At 50.9% G+C, this 20,236-nt stretch overlaps 1 protein-coding gene across 2 annotated transcripts in view; it reads right to left on the minus strand.

Annotated features, from left to right (window-relative positions):
• Positions 1–20,236, minus strand: part of GNB3 (G protein subunit beta 3) — a 132,345-nt gene that overhangs the window by 10,451 nt on the left and 101,658 nt on the right. For both annotated transcript variants that reach the window (XM_077467107.1, XM_077467108.1), the window contains exons 6-8: positions 1,262–1,424; positions 815–881; positions 534–735 (exon numbers count right to left, since the gene is read on the minus strand). In XM_077467107.1, coding sequence (XP_077323233.1) covers positions 534–735; positions 815–881; positions 1,262–1,424 — 432 coding nt within the window. The remainder of the gene's footprint in view (positions 1–533; positions 736–814; positions 882–1,261; positions 1,425–20,236) is intronic.

Below are 20,236 nucleotides of genomic sequence, written 5' to 3' on the forward strand. Positions count from 1 at the left end.
CTGAGCCACATTGGCCACTGCAGACCCAGCGCCTGGATTTGGCATTCTCCGGGTCTGAGCCACATTGGCCGCTGCAGACCCAGCGCCTGGATTTGGCATTCTCCGGGTCTGAGCCACATTGGCCACTGCAGACCCGGCGCCTGGATTTGGCATTCTCCGGGTCTGAGCCACATTGGCCGCTGCAGACCCGGCGCCTGGATTTGGCATTCTCCGGGTCTGAGCCACATTGGCCGCTGCAGACCCGGCGCCTGGATTTGGCATTCTCCGGGTCTGAGCCACATTGGCCGCTGCAGACCCGGCGCCTGGATTTGGCATTCTCCGGGTCTGAGCCACATTGGCCACTGCAGACCCGGCGTCTGGATTTGGCATTCTCCAGGTCTGGTTTACATCGTCTGTCTTCATGGAATTCGGTGACATCGGTAGGATTTGGTAAAATCGGAGTGCGTGCAAACACAGGACAATTATGGAAATGTTATCACTCATTGGCCGGTGCAGCGTGGCGCCTGCCACCAATCCCTCCTCACAATACTCACACAGATGGCGTTGATGTCGGACTCGTGGCCGGTGAACGTCTGTCTGCATTCTCCTTGCCGGACGTCCCACAGCTTGGCGGTTGCATCGCACGCCCCGGAGACGAAGAGGTTGAAGTCGGGGGACACAGCCAGGCTCATACAGTCACCCGTGTGACCCACAAATACCGTCTTCTGTACACCCGTCTCGATGTCCCAGAGGGCGCTGGGGGGGGGGGGGGTAACTGGTCAGTAAGTGCAGAAGATACATCAACCAGTAAAATCATATGTGAGGCTTTTCTCACCAGGTGGTGTCACCGGAGCTGGTCACAATCTGGTTGTCATCGAGGAATCGACAGCAAGAAAGATAACCTGAAGAGAGAGCGAGAGTTAAAGTATATCTAGAAGGGTTAGATCCTCTGTTGGGTTTTCATTTGTGCCTGTGTCCCCACTGGGGGCATTTAACTGCACTTCCTGTCCCAGTGACTGGGTGTCAAACGTGGCAGGAAGTAATGAGCGTTCTCTATGATGGGCACAATTATTTAGAATAGAGGGGGAGGGGTTAAAATCAATGTCAGGTTTTTATTGCTTGGTGTGTCTTTCTGTGCTGGTTCCTCCAGCACCCCCACATTTCTTGTCCTGGTGTCACAGAGATCTCCCCAACAAGTCAGCAGTAAAAACACGACAGAGATCTCAAAGACAAAATGGTGAAACATTAGAATTTTAAATTAGCGCAGTGGGCGGAGCCTGACCTGTGTGGGCGGCGAGCTCCCTGCTCACTCTGACATTTCCTTCACGTGTCTTCAGGTTGTATATGGAGCACATGTTGTCCAATCCGCCGCAAGCAACAAAGTTCCCGGAAGGTGCGTAGGAGCAGGTCATCACCCAGGAGGAGCGCAGAGGGATAGCGTGGACCTGGAAGTCACAGACATCATTCCTATTGTATTTCACTCTTTTCTTGCCTCTTAGATAATGAAACATTCATACCAACAATCGTTTCCCCACTGACCACCAATGTAAGAGGACCCTTCCCCACTGACCACCAATGTAAGAGGACCTTTCCCCACTGACCACCAATGTAAGAGGACCTTTCCCCACTGACCACCAATGTAAGAGGACCCTTCTCCACTGACCATCAATGTAAGAGGACCTTTTCCCACTGACCACCAATGTAAGAGGACCTTTCCCCACTGACCACCAATGTAAGAAGGCTCTTCCCCACTGACCATCAATGTAAGAGGACCTTTTCCCACTGACCACCAATGTAAGAGGACCCTTCTCCACTGACCACCAATGTAAGAAGGCTCTTCCCCACTGACCACCAATGTAAGAGGACCTTTCCCCACTGACCACCAATGTAAGAGGACCCTTCTCCACTGACCACCAATGTAAGAGGACCCTTCCCCACTGACCACCAATGTAAGAGGACTTTTCCCCACTGACCACCAATGTAAGAGGACCCTTCTCCACTGACCACCAATGTAAGAGGACCTTTCCCCACTGACCACCTATGTAAGAGGACCTTTCCCCACTGACCACCAATGTAAGAGGACCCTTCTCCACTGACCACCAATGTAAGAGGACCCTTCTCCACTGACCACCTATGTAAGAGGACCTTTCCCCACTGACCACCAATGTAAGAGGACCTTTCCCCACTGACCACCAATGTAAGAGGACCTTTCCCCACTGACCACCAATGTAAGAGGACCTTTCCCCACTGACCACCAATGTAAGAGGACCTTTCCCCACTGACCACCTATGTAAGAGGACCTTTCCCCACTGACCACCAATGTAAGAGGACCCTTCTCCACTGACCACCAATGTAAGAGGACCCTTCTCCACTGACCACCTATGTAAGAGGACCTTTCCCCACTGACCACCAATGTAAGAGGACCCTTCCCCACTGACCACCAATGTAAGAGGACCTTTCCCCACTGACCACCAATGTAAGAGGACCCTTCCCCACTGACCACCTATGTAAGAGGACCTTTCCCCACTGACCGCCAATGTAAGAGGACCTTTCCCCACTGACTATAAATGTAATAGGGCTCTTCTCCACTGACCACCAATGTAAGAGGACCTTTCCCCACTGACCACCAATGTAAGAGGACCTTTCCCCACTGACCACCAATGTAAGAGGACCTTTCCCCACTGACCACCAATGTAAGAGGACCTTTCCCCACTGACCACCAATGTAAGAGGACCCTTCTCCACTGACCACCAATGTAAGAGGACCCTTCTCCACTGACCACCAATGTAAGAGGACCCTTCTCCACTGACCACCAATGTAAGAGGACCTTTCCCCACTGGCCACCAATGTAAGAGGACCCTTCTCCACTGACCACCAATGTAAGAGGACCCTTCTCCACTGACCACCAATGTAAGAGGACCCTTCTCCACTGACCACCAATGTAAGAGGACCTTTCCCCCACTGACTATAAATGTAATAGGGCTCTTCTCCACTGACCACCAATGTAAGAGGACCTTTCCCCACTGACCACCAATGTAAGAGGACCTTTCCCCACTGACCACCAATGTAAGAGGACCCTTCTCCACTGACCACCAATGTAAGAGGACCCTTCCCCACTGACCACCAATGTAAGAGGACCCTTCTCCACTGACCACCAATGTAAGAGGACCCTTCTCCACTGACCACCAATGTAAGAGGACCTTTCCCCACTGACTATAAATGTAATAGGGCTCTTCTCCACTGACCACCAATGTAAGAGGACCTTTCCCCACAGACCACCAATGTAAGAGGACCCTTCCCCACTGACCACCAATGTAAGAGGACCCTTCTCCACTGACCACCAATGTAAGAGGACCTTTCCCCACTGACCACCAATGTAAGAGGACCTTTCCCCACTGACCACCAATGTAAGAGGACCTTTCCCCACTGACTATAAATGTAATAGGGCTCTTCTCCACTGACCACCAATGTAAGAGGACCCTTCCCCACTGACCACCAATGTAAGAGGACCTTTCCCCACTGACCACCAATGTAAGAGGACCTTTCCCCACTGACCACCAATGTAAGAGGACCTTTCCCCACTGACCACCAATGTAAGAGGACCCTTCTCCACTGACCACCAATGTAAGAGGACCCTTCTCCACTGACCACCAATGTAAGAGGACCTTTCCCCACTGACTATAAATGTAATAGGGCTCTTCTCCACTGACCACCAATGTAAGAGGACCCTTCCCCACTGACCACCAATGTAAGAGGACCTTTCCCCACTGACCACCAATGTAAGAGGACCCTTCTCCACTGACCACCAATGTATGAGGACCCTTCTCCACTGACCACCAATGTAAGAGGACCCTTCTCCACTGACCACCAATGTAAGAGGATCTTTCCCCACTGACCACCAATGTAAGAGGACCCTTCTCCACTGACCACCAATGTAAGAGGACCTTTCCCCACTGACCACCAATGTAAGAGGACCTTTCCCCACTGACCACCAATGTAAGAGGACCCTTCTCCACTGACCACCAATGTAAGAGGACCCTTCCCCACTGACCACCAATGTAAGAGGACCCTTCCCCACTGACCACCAATGTAAGAGGACCTTTCCCCACTGACCACCAATGTAAGAGGACCCTTCTCCACTGACCACCAATGTAAGAGGACCTTTCCCCACTGACCACCAATGTAAGAGGACCCTTCTCCACTGACCACCAATGTAAGAGGACCCTTCTCCACTGACCACCAATGTAAGAGGACCCTTCTCCACTGACCACCAATGTAAGAGGACCCTTCTCCACTGACCACCAATGTAAGAGGACCTTTCCCCCACTGACTATAAATGTAATAGGGCTCTTCTCCACTGACCACCAATGTAAGAGGACCTTTCCCCACTGACCACCAATGTAAGAGGACCTTTCCCCACTGACCACCAATGTAAGAGGACCTTTCCCCCACTGACTATAAATGTAATAGGGCTCTTCTCCACTGACCACCAATGTAAGAGGACCTTTCCCCACTGACCACCAATGTAAGAGGACCTTTCCCCACTGACCACCAATGTAAGAGGACCCTTCTCCACTGACCACCAATGTAAGAGGACCCTTCCCCACTGACCACCAATGTAAGAGGACCCTTCTCCACTGACCACCAATGTAAGAGGACCCTTCTCCACTGACCACCAATGTAAGAGGACCTTTCCCCACTGACTATAAATGTAATAGGGCTCTTCTCCACTGACCACCAATGTAAGAGGACCTTTCCCCACAGACCACCAATGTAAGAGGACCCTTCCCCACTGACCACCAATGTAAGAGGACCCTTCTCCACTGACCACCAATGTAAGAGGACCTTTCCCCACTGACCACCAATGTAAGAGGACCTTTCCCCACTGACCACCAATGTAAGAGGACCTTTCCCCACTGACTATAAATGTAATAGGGCTCTTCTCCACTGACCACCAATGTAAGAGGACCCTTCCCCACTGACCACCAATGTAAGAGGACCTTTCCCCACTGACCACCAATGTAAGAGGACCTTTCCCCACTGACCACCAATGTAAGAGGACCTTTCCCCACTGACCACCAATGTAAGAGGACCCTTCTCCACTGACCACCAATGTAAGAGGACCCTTCTCCACTGACCACCAATGTAAGAGGACCTTTCCCCACTGACTATAAATGTAATAGGGCTCTTCTCCACTGACCACCAATGTAAGAGGACCCTTCCCCACTGACCACCAATGTAAGAGGACCTTTCCCCACTGACCACCAATGTAAGAGGACCCTTCTCCACTGACCACCAATGTATGAGGACCCTTCTCCACTGACCACCAATGTAAGAGGACCCTTCTCCACTGACCACCAATGTAAGAGGATCTTTCCCCACTGACCACCAATGTAAGAGGACCCTTCTCCACTGACCACCAATGTAAGAGGACCTTTCCCCACTGACCACCAATGTAAGAGGACCTTTCCCCACTGACCACCAATGTAAGAGGACCCTTCTCCACTGACCACCAATGTAAGAGGACCCTTCCCCACTGACCACCAATGTAAGAGGACCCTTCCCCACTGACCACCAATGTAAGAGGACCTTTCCCCACTGACCACCAATGTAAGAGGACCCTTCTCCACTGACCACCAATGTAAGAGGACCTTTCCCCACTGACCACCAATGTAAGAGGACCCTTCTCCACTGACCACCAATGTAAGAGGACCCTTCTCCACTGACCACCAATGTAAGAGGACCCTTCTCCACTGACCACCAATGTAAGAGGACCCTTCTCCACTGACCACCTATGTAAGAGGACCTTTCCCCACTGACCACCAATGTAAGAGGACCCTTCTCCACTGACCACCTATGTAAGAGGACCTTTCCCCACTGACCACCAATGTAAGAGGACCCTTCTCCATTGACCACCTATGTAAGAGGACCTTTCCCCACTGACCACCAATGTAAGAGGACCCTTCTCCACTGACCACCAATGTAAGAGGACCCTTCTCCACTGACCACCAATGTAAGAGGACCCTTCTCCACTGACCACCTATGTAAGAGGACCTTTCCCCACTGACCACCAATGTAAGAGGACCCTTCTCCACTGACCACCTATGTAAGAGGACCTTTCCCCACTGACCACCAATGTAAGAGGACCCTTCTCCACTGACCACCAATGTAAGAGGACCTTTCCCCACTGACCACCAATGTAAGAGGACCCTTCTCCACTGACCACCTATGTAAGAGGACCCTTCCCCACTGACCACCAATGTAAGAGGACCCTTCTCCACTGACCACCTATGTAAGAGGATCTTTCCCCACTGACCACCAATGTAAGAGGACCTTTCCCCACTGACCACCAATGTAAGAGGACCTTTCCCCACTGACCACCAATGTAAGAGGACCCTTCTCCACTGACCACCAATGTAAGAGGACCCTTCTCCACTGACCACCAATGTAAGAGGACCCTTCTCCACTGACCACCAATGTAAGAGGACCCTTCCCCACTGACCACCAATGTAAGAAGGCTCTTCCCCACTGACCACCAATGTAAGAGGACTTTTCCCCACTGACCACCAATGTAAGAGGACCCTTCTCCACTGACCACCAATGTAAGAGGACCCTTCCCCACTGACCACCAATGTAAGAAGGCTCTTCCCCACTGACCACCAATGTAAGAGGACTTTTCCCCACTGACCACCAATGTAAGAGGACCCTTCTCCACTGACCACCAATGTAAGAGGACCCTTCTCCACTGACCACCAATGTAAGAGGACCTTTCCCCACTGACCACCAATGTAAGAGGACCCTTCTCCACTGACCACCTATGTAAGAGGACCTTTCCCCACTGACCACCAATGTAAGAGGACCCTTCTCCACTGACCACCTATGTAAGAGGACCTTTCCCCACTGACCACCAATGTAAGAGGACCCTTCTCCACTGACCACCAATGTAAGAGGACCTTTCCCCACTGACCACCAATGTAAGAGGACCCTTCTCCACTGACCACCTATGTAAGAGGACCCTTCCCCACTGACCACCAATGTAAGAGGACCCTTCTCCACTGACCACCTATGTAAGAGGATCTTTCCCCACTGACCACCAATGTAAGAGGACCTTTCCCCACTGACCACCAATGTAAGAGGACCCTTCCCCACTGACCACCAATGTAAGAGGACCCTTCCCCACTGACCACCAATGTAAGAGGACCTTTCCCCACTGACCACCAATGTAAGAGGACCTTTCCCCACTGACCACCAATGTAAGAGGACCCTTCCCCACTGACCACCAATGTAAGAGGACCCTTCCCCACAGACCACCAATGTAAGAGGACCTTTCCCCACTGACCACCAATGTAAGAGGACCCTTCTCCACTGACCACCAATGTAAGAGGACCCTTCTCCACTGACCACCAATGTAAGAGGACCCTTCCCCACTGACCACCAATGTAAGAAGGCTCTTCCCCACTGACCACCAATGTAAGAGGACTTTTCCCCACTGACCACCAATGTAAGAGGACCCTTCTCCACTGACCACCAATGTAAGAGGACCCTTCCCCACTGACCACCAATGTAAGAAGGCTCTTCCCCACTGACCACCAATGTAAGAGGACTTTTCCCCACTGACCACCAATGTAAGAGGACCCTTCTCCACTGACCACCAATGTAAGAGGACCCTTCTCCACTGACCACCAATGTAAGAGGACCTTTCCCCACTGACCACCAATGTAAGAGGACCCTTCTCCACTGACCACCAATGTAAGAGGACCCTTCTCCACTGACCACCAATGTAAGAGGACCCTTCTCCACTGACCACCAATGTAAGAGGACCCTTCTCCACTGACCACCTATGTAAGAGGACCTTTCCCCACTGACCACCAATGTAAGAGGACCCTTCTCCACTGACCACCAATGTAAGAGGACCCTTCCCCACTGACCACCAATGTAAGAAGGCTCTTCCCCACTGACCACCAATGTAAGAGGACTTTTCCCCACTGACCACCAATGTAAGAGGACCCTTCTCCACTGACCACCAATGTAAGAGGACCTTTCCCCACTGACCACCTATGTAAGAGGACCTTTCCCCACTGACCACCAATGTAAGAGGACCCTTCTCCACTGACCACCAATGTAAGAGGACCCTTCTCCACTGACCACCTATGTAAGAGGACCTTTCCCCACTGACCACCAATGTAAGAGGACCCTTCTCCACTGACCACCTATGTAAGAGGACCCTTCCCCACTGACCACCAATGTAAGAGGACCCTTCTCCACTGACCACCTATGTAAGAGGATCTTTCCCCACTGACCACCAATGTAAGAGGACCTTTCCCCACTGACCACCAATGTAAGAGGACCTTTTCCCCACTGACCACCTATGTAAGAGGACCCTTCTCCACTGACCACCAATGTAAGAGGACCTTTTCCCCACTGACCACCTATGTAAGAGGACCCTTCTCCACTGACCACCAATGTAAGAGGACCCTTCTCCACTGACCACCTATGTAAGAGGACCTTTCCCCACTGACCACCAATGTAAGAGGACCCTTCTCCACTGACCACCTATGTAAGAGGACCCTTCCCCACTGACCACCAATGTAAGAGGACCCTTCTCCACTGACCACCTATGTAAGAGGACCTTTCCCCACTGACCACCAATGTAAGGGGACCCTTCCCCACTGACCACCAATGTAAGAGGACCCTTCTCCACTGACCACCAATGTAAGAGGACCCTTCTCCACTGACCACCTATGTAAGAGGACCTTTCCCCACTGACCACCAATGTAAGAGGACCCTTCTCCACTGACCACCAATGTAAGAGGACCCTTCCCCACTGACCACCAATGTAAGAGGACCCTTCCCCACTGACCACCAATGTAAGAGCACCCTTCCCCACTGACCACCAATGTAAGAGGACCTTTCCCCACTGACCACCAATGTAAGAGGACCTTTCCCCACTGACCACCAATGTAAGAGGACCCTTCTCCACTGACCACCTATGTAAGAGGACCTTTCCCCACTGACCACCAATGTAAGAGGACCTTTCCCCACTGCCCACCAATGTAAGAGGACCTTTCCCCACTGACCACCAATGTAAGAGGACCTTTCCCCACTGACCACCAATGTAAGAGGACCTTTCCCCACTGACCACCAATGTAAGAGGACCTTTCCCCACTGACCACCAATGTAAGAGGACCCTTCCCCACTGACCACCAATGTAAGAGGACCTTTCCCCACTGACCACCAATGTAAGAGGACCCTTCCCCACTGACCACCAATGTAAGAGGACCTTTCCCCACTGACCACCAATGTAAGAGGACCCTTCCCCACTGACCACCAATGTAAGAGGACCCTTCCCCACTGACCACCAATGTAAGAGGACCTTTCCCCACTGACCACCAATGTAAGAGGACCCTTCCCCACTGACCACCAATGTAAGAGGACCTTTCCCCACTGACCACCAATGTAAGAGGACCTTTCCCCACTGACCACCAATGTAAGAGGACCTTTCCCCACTGACCACCAATGTAAGAGGACCTTTCCCCACTGACCACCAATGTAAGAGGACCTTTCCCCACTGACCACCAATGTAAGAGGACCTTTCCCCACTGGCCACCAATGTAAGAGGACCTTTCCCCACTGACCACCAATGTAAGAAGGCTCTTCTCCACTGACCACCAATGTAAGAGGACCTTTCCCCACTGACCACCAATGTAAGAAGGCTCTTCTCCACTGACCACCAATGTAAGAGGACCTTTCCCCACTGGCCACCAATGTAAGAGGACCCTTCTCCACTGACCACCAATGTAAGAGGACCTTTCCCCACTGGCCACCAATGTAAGAGGACCTTTCCCCACTGGCCACCAATGTAAGAGGACCCTTCTCCACTGACCACCAATGTAAGAGGACCTTTCCCCACTGACCACCAATGTAAGAGGACCTTTCCCCACTGACCACCAATGTAAGAGGACCTTTCCCCACTGACCACCAATGTAAGAAGGCTCTGCTCCATCAATGTAAGAGGACCCTTCTCCACTGACCACCAATGTAAGAGGACCCTTCTCCACTGACCACCAATGTAAGAGGACCTTTCCCCACTGACCACCAATGTAAGAGGACCTTTCCCCACTGACTATAAATGTAATAGGGCTCTTCTCCACTGACCACCAATGTAAGAGGACCTTTCCCCACTGACCACCAATGTAAGAGGACCCTTCTCCACTGACCACCTATGTAAGAGGACCTTTCCCCACTGACCACCAATGTAAGAGGACCCTTCTCCACTTACCACCTATGTAAGAGGACTTTTCCCCACTGACCACCAATGTAAGAGGACCCTTCTCCACTGACCACCAATGTAAGAGGACCTTTCCCCACTGACCACCAATGTAAGAGGACCTTTCCCCACTGACCACCAATGTAAGAGAGCTCTCCTCTACTGACCACCAATGTAAGAGGACCCTTCTCCACTGACCACCAATGTAAGAGGACCTTTCCCCACTGACCACCAATGTAAGAGGACCTTTCCCCACTGACCACCAATGTAAGAGGACCTTTCCCCACTGACCACCAATGTAAGAGAGCTCTCCTCCACTGACCACCAATGTAAGAGGACCCTTCTCCACTGACCACCAATGTAAGAGGACCTTTCCCCACTGACCACCAATGTAAGAGGACTTTTCCCCACTGACCACCAATGTAAGAGGACCTTTCCCCACTGAGCACCAATGTAAGAGGACCCTTCCCCACTGACCACCAATGTAAGAGGACCCTTCTCCACTGACCACCAATGTAAGAGGACCTTTCCCCACTGACTATAAATGTAATAGGGCTCTTCTCCACTGACCACCAATGTAAGAGGACCTTTCCCCACTGACCACCAATGTAAGAGGACCCTTCCCCACTGACCACCAATGTAAGAGGACCCTTCTCCACTGACCACCAATGTAAGAGGACCTTTCCCCACTGACCACCAATGTAAGAGGACCTTTCCCCACTGACCACCAATGTAAGAGGACCTTTCCCCACTGACCACCAATGTAAGAGGACCTTTCCCCACTGACCACCAATGTAAGAGGACCTTTCCCCACTGACCACCAATGTAAGAGGACCCTTCTCCACTGACCACCAATGTAAGAGGACCCTTCTCCACTGACCACCAATGTAAGAGGACCTTTCCCCACTGACTATAAATGTAATAGGGCTCTTCTCCACTGACCACCAATGTAAGAGGACCCTTCCCCACTGACCACCAATGTAAGAGGACCCTTCTCCACTGACCACCAATGTAAGAGGACCCTTCTCCACTGACCACCAATGTAAGAGGACCTTTCCCCACTGACTATAAATGTAATAGGGCTCTTCTCCACTGACCACCAATGTAAGAGGACCTTTCCCCACTGACCACCAATGTAAGAGGACCCTTCTCCACTGACCACCAATGTAAGAGGACCCTTCTCCACTGACCACCAATGTAAGAGGACCTTTCCCCACTGACTATAAATGTAATAGGGCTCTTCTCCACTGACCACCAATGTAAGAGGACCTTTCCCCACTGACCACCAATGTAAGAGGACCCTTCTCCACTGACCACCAATGTAAGAGGACCCTTCTCCACTGACCACCAATGTAAGAGGACCCTTCTCCACTGACCACCAATGTAAGAGGATCTTTCCCCACTGACCACCAATGTAAGAGGACCCTTCTCCACTGACCACCAATGTAAGAGGACCTTTCCCCACTGACCACCAATGTAAGAGGACCTTTCCCCACTGACCACCAATGTAAGAGGACCCTTCTCCACTGACCACCAATGTAAGAGGACCCTTCCCCACTGACCACCAATGTAAGAGGACCCTTCCCCACTGACCACCAATGTAAGAGGACCTTTCCCCACTGACCACCAATGTAAGAGGACCCTTCTCCACTGACCACCAATGTAAGAGGACCTTTCCCCACTGACCACCAATGTAAGAGGACCCTTCTCCACTGACCACCAATGTAAGAGGACCCTTCTCCACTGACCACCAATGTAAGAGGACCCTTCCCCACTGACCACCAATGTAAGAGGACCTTTCCCCACTGACCACCAATGTAAGAGGACCTTTCCCCACTGACCACCAATGTAAGAGGACCCTTCTCCACTGACCACCAATGTAAGAGGACCCTTCCCCACTGACCACCAATGCAAGAAGGCTCTTCCCCACTGACCACCAATGTAAGAGGACTTTTCCCCACTGACCACCAATGTAAGAGGACCCTTCTCCACTGACCACCAATGTAAGAGGACCTTTCCCCACTGACCACCAATGTAAGAAGGCTCTTCTCCACTGACCACCAATGTAAGAGGACCCTTCTCCACTGACCACCAATGTAAGAGGACCTTTCCCCACTGACCACCAATGTAAGAGGGCTCTTCTCCACTGACCACCAATGTAAGAGGACCTTTCCCCACTGACCACCAATGTAAGAGGACTTTTCCCCACTGACCACCAATGTAAGAGGACTTTTCCCCACTGACCACCAATGTAAGAGGACCTTTCCCCACTGACCACCAATGTAAGAGGACCCTTCTCCACTGACCACCAATGTAAGAGGACCCTTCTCCACTGACCACCTATGTAAGAGGACCTTTCCCCACTGACCACCAATGTAAGAGGACCCTTCTCCACTGACCACCAATGTAAGAGGACCCTTCTCCACTGACCACCTATGTAAGAGGACCTTTCCCCACTGACCACCAATGTAAGAGGACCCTTCTCCACTGACCACCTATGTAAGAGGACCTTTGCCCACTGACCACCAATGTAAGAGGACCCTTCTCCACTGACCACCAATGTAAGAGGACCCTTCTCCACTGACCACCAATGTAAGAGGACCCTTCTCCACTGACCACCTATGTAAGAGGACCTTTCCCCACTGACCACCAATGTAAGAGGACCCTTCTCCACTGACCACCTATGTAAGAGGACCTTTCCCCACTGACCACCAATGTAAGAGGACCCTTCTCCACTGACCACCAATGTAAGAGGACCCTTCTCCACTGACCACCTATGTAAGAGGACCTTTCCCCACTGACCACCAATGTAAGAGGACCCTTCTCCACTGACCACCTATGTAAGAGGACCCTTCCCCACTGACCACCAATGTAAGAGGACCCTTCTCCACTGACCACCTATGTAAGAGGATCTTTCCCCACTGACCACCAATGTAAGAGGACCTTTCCCCACTGACCACCAATGTAAGAGGACCCTTCCCCACTGACCACCAATGTAAGAGGACCCTTCCCCACTGACCACCAATGTAAGAGGACCTTTCCCCACTGACCACCAATGTAAGAGGACCTTTCCCCACTGACCACCAATGTAAGAGGACCCTTCCCCACTGACCACCAATGTAAGAGGACCCTTCCCCACAGACCACCAATGTAAGAGGACCTTTCCCCACTGACCACCAATGTAAGAGGACCCTTCTCCACTGACCACCAATGTAAGAGGACCCTTCTCCACTGACCACCAATGTAAGAGGACCCTTCCCCACTGACCACCAATGTAAGAAGGCTCTTCCCCACTGACCACCAATGTAAGAGGACTTTTCCCCACTGACCACCAATGTAAGAGGACCCTTCTCCACTGACCACCAATGTAAGAGGACCTTTCCCCACTGACCACCTATGTAAGAGGACCTTTCCCCACTGACCACCAATGTAAGAGGACCCTTCTCCACTGACCACCTATGTAAGAGGACCCTTCTCCACTGACCACCTATGTAAGAGGACCTTTCCCCACTGACCACCAATGTAAGAGGACCCTTCTCCACTGACCACCTATGTAAGAGGACCCTTCCCCACTGACCACCAATGTAAGAGGACCCTTCTCCACTGACCACCTATGTAAGAGGACCTTTCCCCACTGACCACCAATGTAAGAGGACCTTTCCCCACTGACCACCAATGTAAGAGGACCCTTCTCCACTGACCACCAATGTAAGAGGACCTTTCCCCACTGACCACCAATGTAAGAGGACCCTTCCCCACTGACCACCAATGTAAGAGGACCCTTCCCCACTGACCACCAATGTAAGAGGACCTTTCCCCACTGACCACCAATGTAAGAGGACCTTTCCCCACTGACCACCAATGTAAGAGGACCCTTCCCCACTGACCACCAATGTAAGAGGACCTTTTCCCCACTGACCACCTATGTAAGAGGACCTTTCCCCACTGACCACCAATGTAAGAGGACTCTTCCCCACTGACCACCAATGTAAGAGGACCTTTTCCCCACTGACCACCTATGTAAGAGGACCCTTCTCCACTGACCACCAATGTAAGAGGACCTTTCCCCACTGACCACCTATGTAAGAGGACCCTTCTCCACTGACCACCAAAGTAAGAGGACCCTTCTCCACTGACCACCTATGTAAGAGGACCTTTCCCCACTGACCACCAATGTAAGAGGACCTTTCCCCACTGACCACCTATGTAAGAGGACCCTTCCCCACTGACCACCAATGTAAGAGGACCCTTCTCCACTGACCACCTATGTAAGAGGACCTTTCCCCACTGACCACCAATGTAAGGGGACCCTTCCCCACTGACCACCAATGTAAGAGGACCCTTCTCCACTGACCACCAATGTAAGAGGACCCTTCTCCACTGACCACCAATGTAAGAGGACCTTTCCCCACTGACCACCAATGTAAGAGGACCCTTCTCCACTGACCACCAATGTAAGAGGACCCTTCCCCACTGACCACCAATGTAAGAGGACCCTTCCCCACTGACCACCAATGTAAGAGGACCCTTCCCCACTGACCACCAATGTAAGAGGACCTTTCCCCACTGACCACCAATGTAAGAGGACCTTTCCCCACTGACCACCAATGTAAGAGGACCCTTCTCCACTGACCACCTATGTAAGAGGACCTTTCCCCACTGACCACCAATGTAAGAGGACCTTTCCCCACTGCCCACCAATGTAAGAGGACCTTTCCCCACTGACCACCAATGTAAGAGGACCTTTCCCCACTGACCACCAATGTAAGAGGACCTTTCCCCACTGACCACCAATGTAAGAGGACCTTTCCCCACTGACCACCAATGTAAGAGGACCCTTCCCCACTGACCACCAATGTAAGAGGACCTTTCCCCACTGACCACCAATGTAAGAGGACCCTTCCCCACTGACCACCAATGTAAGAGGACCTTTCCCCACTGACCACCAATGTAAGAGGACCCTTCCCCACTGACCACCAATGTAAGAGGACCCTTCCCCACTGACCACCAATGTAAGAGGACCTTTCCCCACTGACCACCAATGTAAGAGGACCCTTCCCCACTGACCACCAATGTAAGAGGACCTTTCCCCACTGACCACCAATGTAAGAGGACCTTTCCCCACTGACCACCAATGTAAGAGGACCTTTCCCCACTGACCACCAATGTAAGAGGACCTTTCCCCACTGACCACCAATGTAAGAGGACCTTTCCCCACTGACCACCAATGTAAGAGGACCTTTCCCCACTGACCACCAATGTAAGAGGACCTTTCCCCACTGACCAACAATGTAAGAAGGCTCTTCTCCACTGACCACCAATGTAAGAGGACCTTTCCCCACTGGCCACCAATGTAAGAGGACCCTTCTCCACTGACCACCAATGTAAGAGGACCTTTCCCCACTGGCCACCAATGTAAGAGGACCTTTCCCCACTGGCCACCAATGTAAGAGGACCCTTCTCCACTGACCACCAATGTAAGAGGACCTTTCCCCACTGACCACCAATGTAAGAGGACCTTTCCCCACTGACCACCAATGTAAGAGGACCTTTCCCCACTGACCACCAATGTAAGAGGACCCTTCCCCACTGACCACCAATGTAAGAGGACCCTTCCCCACTGACCACCAATGTAAGAAGGCTCTGCTCCATCAATGTAAGAGGACCCTTCTCCACTGACCACCAATGTAAGAGGACCCTTCTCCACTGACCACCAATGTAAGAGGACCTTTCCCCACTGACCACCAATGTAAGAGGACCTTTCCCCACTGACTATAAATGTAATAGGGCTCTTCTCCACTGACCACCAATGTAAGAGGACCTTTCCCCACTGACCACCAATGTAAGAGGACCCTTCTCCACTGACCACCTATGTAAGAGGACCTTTCCCCACTGACCACCAATGTAAGAGGACCCTTCTCCACTGACCACCAATGTAAGAGGACCTTTCCCCACTGACCACCAATGTAAGAGGACCTTTCCCCACTGACCACCAATGTAAGAGGACCTTTCCCCACTGACCACCAATGTAAGAGAGCTCTCCTCTACTGACCACCAATGTAAGAGGACCCTTCTCCACTGACCACCAATGTAAGAGGACCTTTCCCCACTGACCACCAATGTAAGAGGACCTTTCCCCACTGACCACCAATGTAAGAGGACCTTTCCCCACTGACCACCAATGTAAGAGAGCTCTCCTCCACTGACCACCAATGTAAGAGGACCCTTCTCCACTGACCACCAATGTAAGAGGACCTTTCCCCACTGACCACCAATGTAAGAGGACCTTTCCCCACTGACCACCAATGTAAGAGGACCTTTCCCCACTGACTATAAATGTAATAGGGCTCTTCTCCACTGACCACCAATGTAAGAGGGCTCTTCTCCACTGACCACCAATGTAAGAGGACCCTTCCCCACTGACCACCAATGTAAGAGGACCTTTCCCCACTGACTATAAATGTAATAGGGCTCTTCTCCACTGACCACCAATGTAAGAGGACCCTTCCCCACTGACCACCAATGTAAGAGGACCCTTCTCCACTGACTATAAATGTAATAGGGCTCTTCTCCACTGACCACCAATGTAAGAGGACCCTTCCCCACTGACCACCAATGTAAGAGGACCCTTCTCCACTGACCACCAATGTAAGAGGACCCTTCTCCACTGACTATAAATGTAATAGGGCTCTTCTCCACTGACCACCAATGTAAGAAGGCTCTTCTCCACTGACCACCAATGTAAGAGGACCCTTCCCCAGTGACCACCAATGTAAGAGGGCTCTTCTCCACTGACCACCAATGTAAGAGGACCTTTCCCCACTGACTATAAATGTAATAGGGCTCTTCTCCACTGACCACCAATGTAAGAGGGCTCTTCTCCACTGACCACCAATGTAAGAGGACCCTTCCCCACTGACCACCAATGTAAGAGGACCTTTCCCCACTGACTATAAATGTAATAGGGCTCTTCTCCACTGACCACCAATGTAAGAGGACCCTTCCCCACTGACCACCAATGTAAGAGGACCCTTCTCCACTGACTATAAATGTAATAGGGCTCTTCTCCACTGACCACCAATGTAAGAGGACCCTTCCCCACTGACCACCAATGTAAGAGGACCCTTCTCCACTGACCACCAATGTAAGAGGACCCTTCTCCACTGACTATAAATGTAATAGGGCTCTTCTCCACTGACCACCAATGTAAGAAGGCTCTTCTCCACTGACCACCAATGTAAGAGGACCCTTCCCCAGTGACCACCAATGTAAGAGGGCTCTTCTCCACTGACCACCAATGTAAGAGGACCTTTCCCCACTGACTATAAATGTAATAGGGCTCTTCTCCACTGACCACCAATGTAAGAAGGCTCTTCTCCACTGACCACCAATGTAAGAGGACCCTTCCCCAGTGACCACCAATGTAAGAGGGCTCTTCTCCAATTTTTCTTTATTAAAAGTCTTGCAATCATTAAGCATAAAATCACAATATATAAATATACATAAATATATACATATTTACATAAATTAAAATAAATATAGCAAAACTGCTCTCAAACCAAAAAAAAAAAAATACTTTCCAGCAATAACATAAATCCTATTACGACTCACGCCATTACACCAGATATCAAACTTGTGAGGTTAAGAAACAATCCCGCACCCATTATGCATGCAGCCCTTCTTCAAAAAGAAGATACTAACCAACAAAAGCTAAGGGAGTGAAAGAACCAGAAAAAGAAAAGAGCTCCTCACCCAGAGATGGGCAGTTCCCCAAAGGCAGGTCTGATATTCCTCCACGCCCTTATCCAGACTGCCCGAGGCTCCCTGCCCTTCTCAAGACCCCGAATTTTCCCAACCTCACCCAGAATATCGTGCACCACCACCTCAACAGAGAGGACTTTCTTCCGCAGGGTAATCTGGCACCGTGCATTCCATGTGAAGTAACGGACAACTATACTAACTAAAAACAGTGTATCCAAATCAAAATCCCAGTGAGTCGGGAATGCCCCATACACCCACTCCGCATAACTCATGCGATAGAAAAAGGGGATGCCTAGAGCCCTCCCCACCCTTTTATACACCTCTATGTTAAAGGGACACTGGAGCAAAAAGTGGTCCATAGACTCCACTTTACCAACACACTCCGCTCTAGGACAATCCCGATCATCCACAGGGCGATGCTTCAAGTTCCCTCTCACATAGAGCCTTCCATGGAAGGCGAGCCAGGCTTGATCCCTAAACTTCAAGGGGATTCTTTCTAAATTGATTAAACGCAACCCCTCCCTCATTACAGAGCCTGGGCAATCCCTTAAGGCCAGTGACACACTGAAAGCGGAGGCCAAAATCCTCTTCTCCAGAAGCTTCCTGGGGAGGGACTTGATATCCTCCACTGTCACCTGCCACTGCCGAAGTATTTTCAGACACGGGGCAACATAAGCCGGGAGCTTGCCATGTCGGACTCTCAGACTTTTCACTGGCCCGCCATCTTCCCAGCATCGCAGAAAAGGCCTAAAACAAGATTGAAAAATACCCACCCATCCCGGCGGGTTCTCTGCTAGCATGTTACCAAGATTGTACTTTAAAAACAGCAGAGAAAAGAAAACTATTGGGTTGACCATTCCTAGGCCACCCTCCCGCCTAGACAGGTAAGTTACATTGCGTTTGATCAGGTTCAGCCTACTTCCCCATAACAGTTGGAAAAAGCAGCTGTACACCCTTGCATAGAGAGATACTGGCAAGATACAGACGAAGCTGACATATAAAAAAATTGGGACCAGGTACGTTTTGATCAAGTCAACCCTCTCCCTCAATGAAAGCTTCCATTTCTTCCAGCTTGCTACTTTGGCATTGGCACACACCAACCTGCTTTCCCAATTTCGATGACCATAGTCACCAGGACCAAATTTGATGCCCAACACTTTAATTTCCTGCTGGGGCTCTGGGAAGGCATCCGGAAGTTCGAAGCTTTCACCTTCCTCACCCATCCAGAAAACTTCACTCTTTTCATGGTTGACTTTAGAACCAGAAGCCTCCGTGTACTGCTCTATCATAGAGACCACCTCCTGCGCCTCCTCCGTTCCAGAGACAATAACAGACACATCATCGGCATAGGCCACGACCTTCAAAGGTGGCACACCAGCAATGCCCAAAGGCACCCCGCACAAAGATCCACTCTCTAGCCTTCTTATGAAGGGGTCGATTGCGAATACATATAACAGGGGGCTCAGAGGACATCCCTGGCGCACACCAGAGCCAACCTCAAAAGGCCGTCCAACCCAACCATTAACCAGTGGGAAGCTCTCAGCCCCTTTATATAATGTCTTCAGCCAATCTATAAACCTCCCCTGCAGGCCGTATCTACCAAGTAGCAAATACAGGTACTCGTGATTGACTCTATCAAAAGCCTTCGCCTGATCCAATGCCAGCAAGTACTTTCTCCATCCAGCAGCCCTGCATCGCTCCAAAGCCTCCCGGACAGCTAAAACCGCTGAAAAGGTACTTCTACCTTGGACCGAGCAGTGCTGATGACTGGACAACAAATCGCCTGCCACTGACGACAAGCGCCAAAAAAGAATCTTCGCCAAGATCTTTCTATCAACATTGAGAAGACTGATGGGGCGCCAGTTCTCAATCATTGAGGGGTCTTTACCTTTTGACAGAAGAATCACAGCTGATTGCCTCATGGAGGGAGGGAGCGAACCCTCTTCTAGACAGCTGTTATAAACCTCCGCTAAAAAGGGAGCCAGAATGGACTTAAAACACTTGTAGAATTCAGCTGTCAACCCATCTGGCCCAGGCGATTTTTTGGTAGCCAGCTTCTCTATAGCATGAACTACCTCATACACTGAAATTGGTTCTGTCAAATCCATCAAAGGCAATGTACCATTTCCCAATCCTGGAGTAGAATCCAGAAAGCTTTCCATCTTGTCCCGACAAAGGTCCTTTCTTCCTAGAAGGTCTGCATAATATAATCTGAAGATCTCCAGGATC

The sequence above is a fragment of the Lithobates pipiens genome, unplaced genomic scaffold, assembly GCF_037356315.1.
Source record: "Lithobates pipiens isolate NorthernLeopardFrog02 unplaced genomic scaffold, aLitPip1_a1.2 Scaffold_47, whole genome shotgun sequence".
In the NCBI taxonomy this organism is placed as follows: Eukaryota; Metazoa; Chordata; class Amphibia; order Anura; family Ranidae; genus Lithobates; species Lithobates pipiens.